This window comes from Camelina sativa, chromosome 12 (assembly GCF_030686135.1).
Source record: "Camelina sativa cultivar CO46 ecotype springtype chromosome 12, ASM3068613v1".
Taxonomy (NCBI): Eukaryota; Viridiplantae; Streptophyta; class Magnoliopsida; order Brassicales; family Brassicaceae; genus Camelina; species Camelina sativa.
In genome coordinates, this window is record NC_141891.1 from 22,534,643 (window position 1) to 22,549,182 (window position 14,540).

Here is a 14,540-nt window from a genome sequence, read left to right on the forward strand (position 1 = left end):
TCCATAGATAGAAAGGTGATATCAACACTGCTTTTCCAAAGTAAGGCTAAACCTCCACTCTTGCCTATAGGATTAATTGTAAACACCCTATCATAACCTAACCACTCCTGTATATCTATCAACACATTACTGTTATTCATAGTCTCCATAAGAAACAAAATCTCAGGGAAATATTCTTTACGTATTTCCCTGAGTCGAGGAATTGTCAAGTCCTGAGACCGTCCCAGACCTTGACAATTCCAACTCAGAAGGCTCATTAGATTGAAGACGGTCCCTCATTTGGGACCATCTTTTGGTTTGTGAGTTTAGGTACTTTATGAACATGAGTTGCTTCATCTAAACCTTTCCTTTTACCCAGCAAATTTATTCCTGAATCTAGAGGCAACTCAGAATGAATTGGAGGGTATAAGAGAGGTGTACCTATTTTGTTTCTTGGAGGCTTCAAGGATTTTTTCCTGTAGGTAGAGTTAGCCTTTTGATCCAATATCAAAGCATATATAAGCATGAATTCTACATGCTCTATTTAAGTATTGAAGCATAATACGACAACAAATTATTAAGTACTATCAACAAAATAATATGTTTGGTACTTAGCTCGATGATGGTGGCGTTGATTTTGGACAATTATTCAATTGAGATGATCGGCTACGAGATTAACATGATTCACCAATTGTTACATCGATTCAATGCAACCCCAGCTGCTTACCAATGAGGCAAAGATTCATAAACTAAAGCAAGAGATTACACAAACAATTAAGTATAGATGTCGATAATGAAACAATAGAGGATAAATTAAAGCATGTGTCAATCGATTTCAATAATATGGTTGTTGTGCCTATAATAAAATTATGCCATAAATTGTTTATGGGGTAAGCCGTATGTTCTACGAGCATAATAAATATGTCGATCTTAATAACATATGACTTTAGAAACTTGTCGTCTCGTACTGTTTCCGTTTAAGTAATCGCTTAAAGATCGGAGGAAGAAGAAATCTCTGAAATAGTATACGATTTTGTTCATCAAATTGTTTGTATACCATATATAATCCTAAGCTTATCCTACAATATATAAAAGCTAAAACAAATTAGAAATCACATTTCTCGTGTTGAACTATTTATAAATGTATCGTTTACCTCTTTCTATCCATATCTTATTAGAGCAAGTTCAACAGTGTATTTAACCGATTGTTAAGGAATCCTTATGATTAAAAATAAATCAAAACACATTAAGATCAAGATCAATGGTGGAGTGTTTAAAAAAGATTTTAAGTATGGTTTTAACTATAATAATGAGAAATAAGGAAGTTAAAAACTTTTTAAAAAAATGTAAAATGGTATGCTCCAATGGTAGATCTTAATTTTGGGTTCTTAATTTAAAAAAAAAAAAAAAAAATTTGAAAAGTATAATATGTCAAATACAATTTGGTTTGTTGAATTTATAAACATTTTGTAAAACATAAATTATTGCATTTAGTAAATTTAAAGTTACATAATTTAAAAGCATATTAAAAAAATTACAAAAACGAGTAATTGTAATCTTGACTTGTGCCGAATTTTTGCCATATATTCTCAACCAAATCAGCTTTCAATCGTCGATGTCTTTTTCTATCACGAATATCATTTCGAGTGATCATCATTTCCGTGAGGTTTGAAGGTTCCACAGAATATGTGGCATCCACTTGTGAAGTTCTGTTTGATTGTTCTTGTGCGAATTCTAACACATTAAACTGAGTGTATCCATCTCGTTCGTGTTCTACTATCATATTGTGCAGTGTGATACACGCTCTCATTATCTTTCCAATTTTTGCCTTATCCCAAAAAAGAGCAGGGTTTCTGACTATGGCAAATCGAGCTTGCAGTACTCCAAAAGCACGTTCGACATCTTTACGTACAAATTCTTGATGTTGTGCAAATAAGGATGCTTTTTGATCTTGTGGAAGTGGAATAGATTGGACAAAAGTAGCCCATTCTGGATAAATACCATCTGTGAGATAGTAAGCCATACGATACTCATGGCCGTTGACACTATATTTCACTTTAGGAGCTTGACCGTGTAATATATCATCAAAAACAGGTGAGCGATCAAGAACATTGATATCGTTTAATGTACCTGGAGGTCCAAAAAACGCATGCCATATCCAGAGATCTTGTGAAGCTACAGCCTCTAAAACAATTGTTGGCTTTCCAGACCCACGTGTATATTGACCTTTCCATGCGGTTGGGCAATTCTTCCACTCCCAATGCATATAGTCGATGCTTCCTATCATCCCAGGAAATCCCCGTAACTCTCCAATATCGAGTAGTCGTTGCAAATCTTCCGGTGTGGGTCTCCTTAGATACTCATCTCCAAATAAATCATTGATTCCTTTCACAAAATGTTCCAAGCATGAAAGTTTTGTCGAAGAAATAAAACAGAAATGTTTTTGAGAAAGAAGATGTGTGAGATAACTTGTTATTCATATCGAAATAAACACAACTTGTGGTGTTTAATCGTGTAGCAAGCTTGTGGTGTACATTGTTTGCCAAAATTTGTGGTGATCCTATCAAAGTATATATCACATGCAATTTCTACTATACAAAGGTACAAATGAACTGTCACATTCTATACCAATATGTGGTTCTGAATGCACACCATCTTCTTGTCTTCTTCTTCTTTTTCTTCCGAGTACACACCATGCCAATATGTGGTTCTGAATGAACACCATCTTCTTGTCTTCTTCTTTTTCTTCCGAGTACACACCATGCCAATATGTGGTTCCAATTTCATCTCGTGCAAGGACACAAACACAAATCAAACTGAATGATACAAAAGCAGGAAAATAAACTTGCAATTTCAAACTGAACTCAAACTAACATTTATACAACATAACATACAACAGAACTCAAAAAACAATTGAATCAGCTTAAACATACAACCGATCTTCTCAAAGAACATAAACTGAATATTACAACATACACTAACAACGTTTATAAGAACATAAACTTAAATAAACATAAACAATAAACTTAAATAAACATAAACATGAACTTAAACTCATAATTAGATCTCCAACATGTCACTGATTAACTTACTCTTCAAAGCCATTTCTTGTTCAGTAAGTGGCTCTGTTTTGCGAAGAACTTAAGCATTTTATGCTTGACAATCTTCTCTTTACGCAAGCTTTGCTTCTCTTTCAATGCATAGTCCTTTTGCCTTATATCCCACATGCTGTCAAACCCTTCACTAGAAGCAACAGCTGCTTGACTAGACGTTGGTTTACTCACATGTCTTTTACCTTTGGCCTTTGCTGCCTTAATTCCAGGAGGTCGAGCTTCATCCTCCTCAGCGCCCATAACTGGCACGGAGCTTGAAGTCTGATCATCAAACTTTCTTCTCTTTGATGATCCATCACCTTTCGTGGCATAAGAGAGACACCATTTCTGATCATGTCGAAGCTCCCTCCAAGCATGCTCAAGAGTGAACTTTATCTTGTAATCGTTGGCGAATATCTGGTAAGCCATTTTCATGACATCATCTTCACTCTGGCCACTTGACCTCTCTTTTGTTGCCGCATGATAGCTCCCAACAAACTTGCTAACATGATTGTTGATCTTCTGCCACCTTCCCTTACAGTGAAGGGCCTCTCTCTTATCTATACCAGCTAGCTTAGGACTATCAGCATAATATTTTGCAATGCGTGACCAAAAGGTATTGCCTTTTTGCTGATTCGAAGTAACTGCATCCTTGCTAGTGTTCAGCCAAGCACTGATGAGCACCATGTCTTCTGTGTGAGATCACTTCCTTCTTTCTCTATGCTCCTTAGGTCCACCTTCACCTAGGCTTGGATCCTCAGCATACGAATTGGTTTCAGGAGTGTTGTATGTGGTTTCACTAGTTAACAGGTCTACAAAATCTACATCTTCACTATATGGATCCATAGTCAAGTTTCTGTTTTGATTTTAATGGAGAAGGAAAACAAGAAAGCGGAATCTCTGGTTTGTGTTTACAAGGAGAAGGAAGAGCAAAGAAGAATCTCTGGTTTGTGTTGAAAGCTTTGGAAGAGCAAAGAAGAATCTCTGGTTTGTGTTTAAAGGAGAAGGAAGAGTATCTAGAAGTAATTATGTTAATGCGTAACTTGTTAGGTATAAGTATATTTTGTGTTTAAGTGTGACTTGACAAGCAATCAATGACAACTACCGAGCATAAGCACTAACTGGACAATAAATCTTTAACTGTTACAACTACCAAGCAATTTGTGTTTAACTAGGACAAAACAAGCAATCAATGTCAACTACCAAGCATTGAACTCAAACACTAACTCGAGAAAGAAATGAATTAAACAAGATTCTGAGAAAGTGAAATGGAAAGGCAGCAAAACATTATGCGTATGAGAGAAGCTTACTTGTGTATGGGTATGAAACTAACTTGGTGAGGTCATCTTCAAGACTGACAAAGCAGGAAAATGACAGAGTCACATACAGTAAGAAAAGAGGTACATTGATGGAAACTAACATGAAATTTAGACAAAACCCCAACTGAAATTTCCAGACTAACATGAAATTTACACAATAGTACTCAAGTTACAAAACGGAGAAATCAAATAGATGATAAGAAGAAGACTGCTTACCCTTTCCAAGAAGAAGCTTCAAGACTTTGATTTGCAGTGAGGGGATTTTACTTCTCTCTCTTCTCCCGGAAACAATGAGATGATGAGTCAGATAAATAAAAACCATTAGCTAGATAGATATGCCCAAAGCATATTCTTATTTATTCCCCAACACAAATTCTTTGGCCCTTATTTTTCCGGGTCTTAATCAATTTCAAACAAAGTAATCGAAGAAGAAGTAGAGGAAGAGATGAAACTCACATCCTGAACTTGCTAAAATCAAACCCCAATCGAAAGACCCAATCGACAAAGACCCAATATTAATCAAACACAAAAAACAAATACCCAAATCAGAAAACCCTAAATTTCTAAATTCTACACTTCAAATTAGAGATATGCGTACCATGGGGACAAGATTGGAGCCTTTGAACCAAACTCATCAATTTTTTAACTTCCCGATTGGTGTTTGCGGTTGAGGAATCAGGCCGAAGTTGTCACCGGCGTCGCTTGGAGGGTGATAACGGCGGATTAGAAACCGATTTCTGACACATCTCTTCTTTCGATTCGACGAATTGAGACTTGAGATCAAAATCGCAGAGGAGGAGGATGGCTCGAGGATGGCTCAAAAGAAACGAAAGAGAGAAGAAAAAATAGGCTTTGGTCGATTTTCTTTTGTTCTTGTTTTGTTTTTTTCCCCAACCAATGAAAGAGCAACACATATACGATCCTAAACAATTCTTAAAATGCTTAACTTAGAATCGATTTTAGCATTATTAGAGCAAGTTCAACAGTGTATTTTAACCGATTGTTAAGGAATCCTTATGAATAAAAATAAATAAAAATAAATCACTCTTGAGCATGCTTGGAGGAAGCTTCGACATGAGCAGAAATGGTGTCTCTCTTATGCCACAAAAGGTGATGGATCATCAAAGAGAAGAAAGTTTGATGATCAGACTTCAAACTCTGTGCCAGTTATGGGCGCTGAGGAGGATGAAGCTCGACCTCCTGGAATTAAGGCAGCAAAGGCCAAAGGTAAAAGACATGTGAGTAAACCAACGTCTAGTCAAGCAGTTGTTGCTTCTAGTGAAGGGTTTGAGAGCATGTGGGATATAAGGCAAAAGGACTATGCTTTGAAAGAGAAGCAAAGCTTGCGTAAAGAGAAGATTGTCAAGCATAAAATGCTTGACAGTCTACTCGCAAAAACAGAACCACTTACTGAACAAGAAATGGCTTTGAAGAGTAAGTTAATCAGTGACATGTTGGAGATCTAGTTATGAGTTTAAGTTCATGTTTATGTTTGTTTAAGTTTCTGTTCTTATAAACGTTGTTAGTGTATGTTGTAATATTCAGTTTATGTTCTTTGAGAAGATCGGTTGGATGTTTAAGCTGATTCGGTTGTTTTTTGAGTTCTGTTGTATGTTATGTTGTATAAATGTTAGTTTGAGTTCAGTTTGAAATTGCAAGTTTATTTTCCTGCTTTTGTATCATTCAGTTTGATTTGTGTTTGTGTCCTTGCATCAGATGAAATTGGAACCACATATTGGCATGGTGTGTCCTCGGAAGAAAAAGAAGAAGAAGACAAGAAGATGGTGTGCATTCAGAACCACATATTGGCATGGTGTGTACTCGGAAGAAAAAGAAGAAGAAGACAAGAAGATGGTGTGCATTCAGAACCACATATTGGTATAGAATGTGACAGTTCATTTGTACCTTTGTATAGTAGAAATTGCATGTGATATATACTTTGATAGGATCACCACAAATTTTGGCAAACAATGTACACCACAAGCTTGCTCCACGATTAAACACCACAAGTTGTGTTTATTTCGATATGAATAACAAGTTATCTCACACATCTTCTTTCTCAAAAACATTTCTGTTTTATTTCTTCGACAAAAGTCTCAAGTTCATAAACATTTCTATTTAATTTCTTCCACTAAAGTCTAAAGTTCACAAACATTTCTATTTTATTTCTTCCACTAAAGTTTCAAGTTCACAAACATTTTTCTTTTATTCTTTATTCTAAGATGGCATCTTCTTCTCGTCCAAGTTTTTCAAAAATGATGGATGAATATTTTGATAATACTTTTGATAATGCTTTCGATCAAGCTTTGGATAATCAAGTTAATCAGCATGGTGATTTTGAAGAAGCAACCAACCCAAAGAAAACAAGAGTCCACATTGAAAGAAAACGGGAAGAAGGGGATATCCGTTTATGGAATGATTATTTTAGCAAAGATCCCGTATATTCTTCTCAAACATTTCGACGCTGTTTTAGAATGAACAAGGGATTGTTCATGCGTATTGTTGAACGAATCTCCACTGAATTTACATTCTTTCAACAAAGGCGAGATGCTACCGGAAGGTTCGGTCTCTCAACACTACAAAAGACTACAGCAGCAATTCGTATGATGGCATATGGCTGTCCAGCTGATGCCCTTAATGAATACCTCCGGCTTGCTCCAAGAACGGCACTTTCATGCTTGGAACATTTTGTGGAAAGAATCAATGATTTATTTGGAGATGAGTATCTAAGGAGACCCACACCGGAAGATTTGCAACAACTACTTGATATTGGAGAGTTACGGGGATTTCCTGGGATGATAGGAAGCATCGACTGTATGCATTGGGAGTGGAAGAATTGCCCAACTGCATGGAAAGGTCAATATACACGTGGGTCTGGAAAGCCAACAATTGTTTTAGAGGCTGTAGCTTCACAAGAGCTTTGGATATGGCATGCGTTTTTTGGACCTCCAGGTACATTAAACGATATCAATGTTCTTGATCGCTCACCTGTTTTTGATGATATATTACACTGTCAAGCTCCTAAAGTGAAATATAGTGTCAACGGCCATGAGTATCGTATGGCTTACTATCTCACAGATGGTATTTATCCAGAATGGGCTACTTTTGTCCAATCTATTCCACTTCCACAAGATCAAAAAGCATCCTTATTTGCACAACATCAAGAATTTGTACGTAAAGATGTCGAACGTGCTTTTGGAGTATTGCAAGCTCGATTTGCCATAGTCAGAAACCGTGCTCTTTTTTGGGATAAGGCAAAAATTGGAAAGATAATGAGAGCGTGTATCATACTGCACAATATGATAGTAGAAGACGAACGAGATGGATACACTCAGTTTAATGTGTTAGAATTCGCACAAGAACAATCAAACAGAACTTCACAAGTAGATGCCACATATTCTGTGGAACCTTCAAACCTCACGGAAATGATGATCACTCGAAATGATATTCGTGATAGAAAAAGACATCGACGATTGAAAGCTGATTTGGTTGAGAATATATGACAAAAATTCGGCACAAGTCAAGATTAAAATTAATCGTTTTTGTAATTTTTTTTAATATGCTTTTAAATTATGTAACTTTTAATTTACTAAATGCAATAATTTATGTTTTACAAAATGTTTATAAATTCAACAAACCAAATTGTATTTGACATATTATACTTTTCAAATTTTTTTTTTAAATTAGGAACCCAAAATTAAGATCTACCATTGGAGTATACCATTTTACATTTTTTAAAAAAGTTTTTAACTTCCTTATTTCTCATTATTATAATTAAAACCATACTTAAAATCTTTTTTTAACACTCCACCATTGAACTTGCTCTTATATAAAGTTGGATATACAATTAATTATTAATTCTAAATTTTGTAAATACTCACTTCTATATAAACATAGATCGTCTTATATTTTCATCTAACAAAATAATTTATTCAAAAATATTGCTTTCAACTTGGTTCTACTGGTAAAAAAAATTTAATGGAAAGGTAATTTTTTTTTTTTTAAACAAATTTTTTTTCCTACTTTTCCCCTTTTTCAGTTTTGAATAGGTAAGATTAATATGTTGACCTAAAAAAAAGATTAATGTATGTGTCTTCATTTTCTAATACTGTATTTTAAATTTAATGTAGTATATTTAGATTTTTTTATTTAGTTTATCTTTTCACCTTTAAATTATTTGGGATTCATTTATTATCGTGCTTATAGTTTTCTATTATTTATTTATTTATGTCAAATTTTTTTTTTTCTAATTTTTCAACCTTTATTGGGTGGTCATAGACCCTTTTTTGTGCAAACATAATTTTTACCATTCATTCAATCCTAAAAGGGAGATAAGGAGTAGAAGCTCATCATCACCTAATGGTTAGATAAAATAGGTTAATCAAACACAACCTTACAACAAACATAGATAGATAGATAGATAGATAGATAGATTGTAAAAACAAAAATTGTTGTTGATAGATCCAGAGGACTTCGGACAAACCGGCCGCTGGATATGGGAGGGCCAGGAGTAGACGTGAGGCCCACTGAGGAAGGTGGCCAAGGAACTGAGAGTGGACATGGGGCTTACTAAGCAAGGTGGCAGTCGGGGCGTTCCAGAGACAAAGACTATATCATGGTGTGTCAAAGACACTTCCACAAATACAATGGAAAATTTAACATTAGTTACTATCAAAAGATTTTGTGACGTTAGAAAATGGTGTTTAGTTTCATTGGTTATCGGAACAAGCCATTTTGAGATAGCTAAAAGACGTGAACATGTTGTCGGCACACATGAGGAGGGCAGAGCTAAGGTTCTCTCTATGGTGGAGGAGGTTGGACGCAAGGTTATCTCCCCAATGGAGGAAGGTGGAGGAGGTTGGACTCAAGTGGGGCCAAAGTTTTCTCCATGGTAGAGGAGGTTGGATACAAGATTATCTCCATAAGGAAGGAGGGCAGAGCCGAGGTTCTCTCAATGGTTGGTCATACACTATTATGATGATACATCATTGATTAGTATACTATGTAATATATATTTCTTTTGAAATATTTTTTGAGTCAATAATTTTAATAATTAAAAAAACTATGCAAAAGTGAAAGAAAAAATATATAATAGTTGGCTTAATGTGTTCATACAAACATTTTCTAGGTAGTGGTAAATGATATATTTATAACATAGAGTATATTTAGGTGTAAAATACGCTTTTAATGGTAATAGTAACATACATAAAAGATTTGTAAATGGATATAAATCAGTATATTATAGCAAAATAAAACTTATAAATAACGTACAACAAAAATTTAATATATTTGTTTAAATTTAGTTTTATTTTACAAAACTTTAAACCCACACATCGGACGGGTCATTATCTAGTGTAAATATATATAAAGTAGATAGCGATGTTGTACGCGAAGAAAGTTTTTTTTTTACCTAAATTTGGATTTGTTAGTTACAAAATAATAGTAAAATTTTTATTTATTCAATATATTTTATAATGCTGTATATTTAATTTATTTAATTTCATACGCCGATTTTGATGTGTAGTGGGTACCACTATTTAGTTTGGGTACAATACCAAAATTCGTTAATTATAAACTCGGTAAAATTTAAAAGAAATCCCAACGAAGTCTATATTGACTTGTGATCCGGCATTACAAATTGATGGAATCATTTTTAGAGATCTTAATATACTAAATTTATAATAGTGATTAGTGTTAATATTAACATCATTACAATTATCGGTATACTATGTTAGTATATACTAAATTTATATACCAAAATTACATTTAGATTATGTATATGTATATTGTCAAAGTTTTATTAAGAGGTTAAAATTGTCTTCTTTTATATAGGTTAAATTAGATCCGAATTTGCAAACATTGGGCTGCATGTTGAATCTGGGAAATATGTGTAGAACTAAAAAACAGAAGGAATGAGGTAAATTCCTAAATATATATATTGTCTTTGTTGATCTAGATTTTGATATGAATAGTTAACGTTATACACTTAGTGTTGTTTATATAGGGAATATTGTGTATAAAAAATCAAGTTTTAGGCTAATTAAATAGTTTGTTATTGTTTTCTAAGATTTCTGAAACAATAAATCAAATTTGTTATATAATTTTGAAATATTATTTTATTATTTTGTAAACCAATATAAATTTTTCTTTTGTTAGCTATTAAATTAATTTAAATACAATGAAATTTTTCGTAATATGCAACATTAATGATGGTAAAAGTTTTATCAAAATTGTTTTTTTTTTTTTTGTCAACAAGAAAATTAGCTCAAACGAGCCAATTTGGTGGGAAATCGTTTACAAACAAAATGTGGTACGGACTTACACGCGCTTGGCGTGCTAAAGAGTCCGCCCTAACATTAGCATTACGAGTACATAAATTAAAGAAAAAGAAGAGAACTCCTCCCTGTCCATCTTTATGTCGTCTAGATAAGGTGCAAAGGCAGGCCATTCTTGAGGAGAAGACACCATCTTCACCAGATCGGAACAGTCCGTGAGAAAAGTCACCTCCCGAAAATCATGCCCAATCATACACCGCATGGCCCACCGAAATGCTTCAACTTCAGCATGTAGCGGGGAAAGACTGCGCCTGTAATTGGTAGCTCCGAGCAGAGGGGACTCTTGCTGTACAAAAGTACAACACCATCCTGCACCTGAAAAAACATCGGACTCTTTCCAAGAGCCGTCAACAAAACATCGATACCCCGAAAAAACCAAAGGAAGGGAAGGAGGACCCCCTCGAGACGGCCGAGCAGAGAGGGAAGTAGGGGACGGACCCACCAAATCCCCCTCCTCCGTCTGGGCCAGAAGCCAGGATGACGCCTCCCCTTCGGCCAATCTTACCACCTCATCAGGGTGTTCCGTTCGATTTTCAAAAACCTTGGCATTGCGTGCTTTCCAAATATACCACATAAGCCACGGGAAAAAATCAATCTGTGAACCCGGATTATTCCGCCCTAGAAAATGATCTACATTAGCATAAACCGATTATGTCGGGAAGTTCTGTGGACCCACCGGTACATGAGCCAGAGCCCAGGCTTGACGTGCAGGGGGACAAAGGAAAATAACATGGTTAATAGTTTCTTCCTCTGCCCCGCACCGCGAACAACCAACATCACAGGCAACACCACGCCGTTTCAGGTTCGCCGAAACAGAAATACAACCAGTAAGAGCTTGCCACATGAAATGTTTCAATTTAGGTGGACACCGCACTTGCCAGACCCCAGCAAGGAGAATGGTGATATCCGGCCCCGATCCAACAGCTTTAAAGAAACTGGGGACACCTAGCCGCGCTGTATCATACCCTAATTTAACCGTATATTTACCAGACTTTGTAAAATGCCATCCCCAGAAATCCGCTTGCGGATAACTACTTAAAGGAAGGGCCTGAATCAAAGAAACATCCACAGGATCAAAATGTTCGAGAAGCCGATCCCGTCGCCAAGTGCGCGTAGCAGGATCAATAAAGTGAGATAAGGATAAATTAGGATCTGCAGGAGACCCGTTTTGTAATGCTGGTCTTGGGGATTGGGCTGGAATCCAGGGATCCGACCATATATCAATGGTATCTCCCGATCCAACCCGTTTAATAAGTCTTAGATTCACCAAAGAGCGAGCAGAGACAATACTCCTCCATCCATAGGAAGGAGAGTATGAACGCAACGGTTCCATCGGAATAGAGTTCCGATAATACCGACTTTTAAAAACCCTGGCAAACAGAGAGTCCGGGAACTCAATCAGTCGCCATAACTGTTTAGCTAATAACGCCGTGTTAAAATCATCAACATTTCGAAAATCCAAACCACCTAACTGTTTGCTACTGCAGAGCTTGTCCCAGGCTAACCAATGCATACCCCCCTCCTGACCCGAAGAGCTCCACCAAAAATTAGCAACTGCACTTGTCAGTTTGGATGTGATTGTTTTTGGTAAACGATAAAAAGACATCACAAAACTCGGGACAGCAGTCGCAACCGACTTAACCATAACCTCTTTACCCCCTTTTGATAACAATCGAGCCGTCCAACCAGTTGTATGGTCTGTAATTTATCTCGAACAAAGGAGAAGACCTTTGTCTTGGACCCTCCCAAACTCTCTGGTATTCCCAAGTATGATCCCATCCCGCCCAAAGTAGAGATCCCCAGAATCCCCTGCATCTTCAATCTAGTCGGTTCATCAACCGTATGACCAAATTGGAGTGAAGACTTAGCAAAATTTATTTGCTGTCCAGATGCCGCCTCGTACTGCTTTAGAATATCCAAAACTACCCCACACTGATCCTTATCGACTTTCCAGAAAAAAGACTATCATCTGCAAATAGCAAATGCGTTATAGGGGGGCATTTATTGGCCACCTTAATTCCCGTGATCCGCTTATCCGCTTCTGCCTTACAAATATTTGCTATTAAAACCTCTGTGCAAAGAATAAATAGGTAAGGAGACAGGGGATCCCCCTGCTGTAATCCTCGCTCAGGTATAATCTGACCATGTGGCTGGCCATTAATAAGAACTTGATACTGTACCGAGGAGACACAGAACATTATCCATGAGATCCATTTTTCCGCAAAGCCCATTCGGCGAAATAAAGCCTCGAGGAACCCCCACTCCACCCTATCATATGCCTTACTCATATTCGTCTTTATTGCCATAAACTTTCCCTTACAAGACTTATTAGTCCTCAAACCATGAAACATCTCTTGAGCAATCAGAATATTGTCCGAGATCAAACGACCTGGAACAAAGGCAGACTGAGTTTCTGAGATTAAACCTGGAACAAAGGCAGACTGAGTTTCTGAGATTAAACCTGGTAAGATCGTTTTTAACCGATTACACAGAACCTTTGAGAGAACCTTGTACCCCACATTACATAAACTAATCGGACGTAATTCTGCTATTCGGGTCGGTTTAGTGACCTTGGGAATCAGACATATATGTGTTTGTTTTAAACCCGACTCGAAAGTGTTTTCCTCAAAGAAGTTGTTGACCAATGAGACCAGATCTACCTTAACCACATCCCATGCCTTCTGAAAAAACAAAGCAGTCATCCCATCAGGCCCCGGTGCTTTATCCGGATGCATCATAAATAAAGCCTTCCTAACTTCGCCCTCCGAGGCTGTGGCCATTTCATTATCCATCACTGTAATAACGGATTTCCATCAAAACTTCGTCAAAACGTGACGGATTAATAGACGAAAACAGGTCAGCAAAATATGATACCGCTGTATCACGAACCGTCTCGTCATCCGTAGACCAAACATCATGCTTGTCGTAAAGACCGATAATTCGATTTTTATCAAAATTGTTTAAATAAGTATATAAAGATTTGCATGTATGAATATATTTAAATCCGAACTGATTAGGAATTTTATTGTATTTGGTTTAAAGTTTGACAAATATTAAGTGTTTATATATATTTGTTTTGTAAAATTACGTCAAGACAGATAAAAATAAATGGTCGAATTGTCACATCACCTAAATAAGGTGGTTAATTTTTTTTTTTTTATCAGTTGTAGAAAAAACCGTTAAAGAGAAGACGATCATAAAAAATGAAAAAGGCGGCTGAGTTAGAACAAACAGTTAGATAACATTAATGATTGATAATACACAATTAAGTAGTAAAATATTTTAAACTTTTTAGTTTTATTTTTAAAACTTGTTAAAGAAAAATAATAGAAATAAAAAAAAATTATAGAAAATAAAAAGGTTTAACCTTCTAATTACTTCTTGAATTCCAACCACTTATTTCATCCATTCAGTTCAGTAACTAAATATTCAACATTAATTTATGCTACCAATCAAAACTAAATTTAAAATAGAATAATTGATTGTTTGCTAAAAAAAAAGGAATAATCGATGGAAACAAATATTAAATTATAATATTCTCAATCTTATAAAAGAAATAAATAAAATAAGTATAAGTTTAGTAGAACCATAAGCTTGTAAACTAAATAATGTTAAAGGTGTCCTCGGACCTATCAATGTTAATTACCAAGCAGGCACCCATGAATTTTAGCCTTTTGGGGAGAAAATCACTAGATAAGATATAATACGTGGACGATCAGTTCCATGTGGTGATTCACACATGATCACTCCTATATATACAAAAGGCAAATATATCGAAAGGCAATGATTTGATGAACATGTTTTTATGTTACCAT

At 35.8% G+C, this 14,540-nt stretch overlaps 1 protein-coding gene and 2 pseudogenes across 1 annotated transcript; all 3 read right to left on the bottom strand.

Moving 5' to 3' along the window:
* Positions 1-1,513: 1,513 nt before the first annotated feature.
* LOC147930912 (uncharacterized) lies at positions 1,514-2,343 on the bottom strand (annotated as a pseudogene).
* A 696-nt stretch (positions 2,344-3,039) lies between these two features.
* Positions 3,040-3,917, bottom strand: LOC104733771 (glutathione S-transferase T3 pseudogene; annotated as a pseudogene).
* Positions 3,918-10,726: 6,809 nt separating this feature from the next.
* Positions 10,727-11,299, bottom strand: LOC147930913 (uncharacterized). Its single transcript, XM_087477088.1, has one exon. It carries the CDS (start codon positions 11,297-11,299, stop codon positions 10,727-10,729), a length of 573 nt encoding a protein of 190 aa, XP_087333214.1.
* Positions 11,300-14,540: the final 3,241 nt, after the last annotated feature.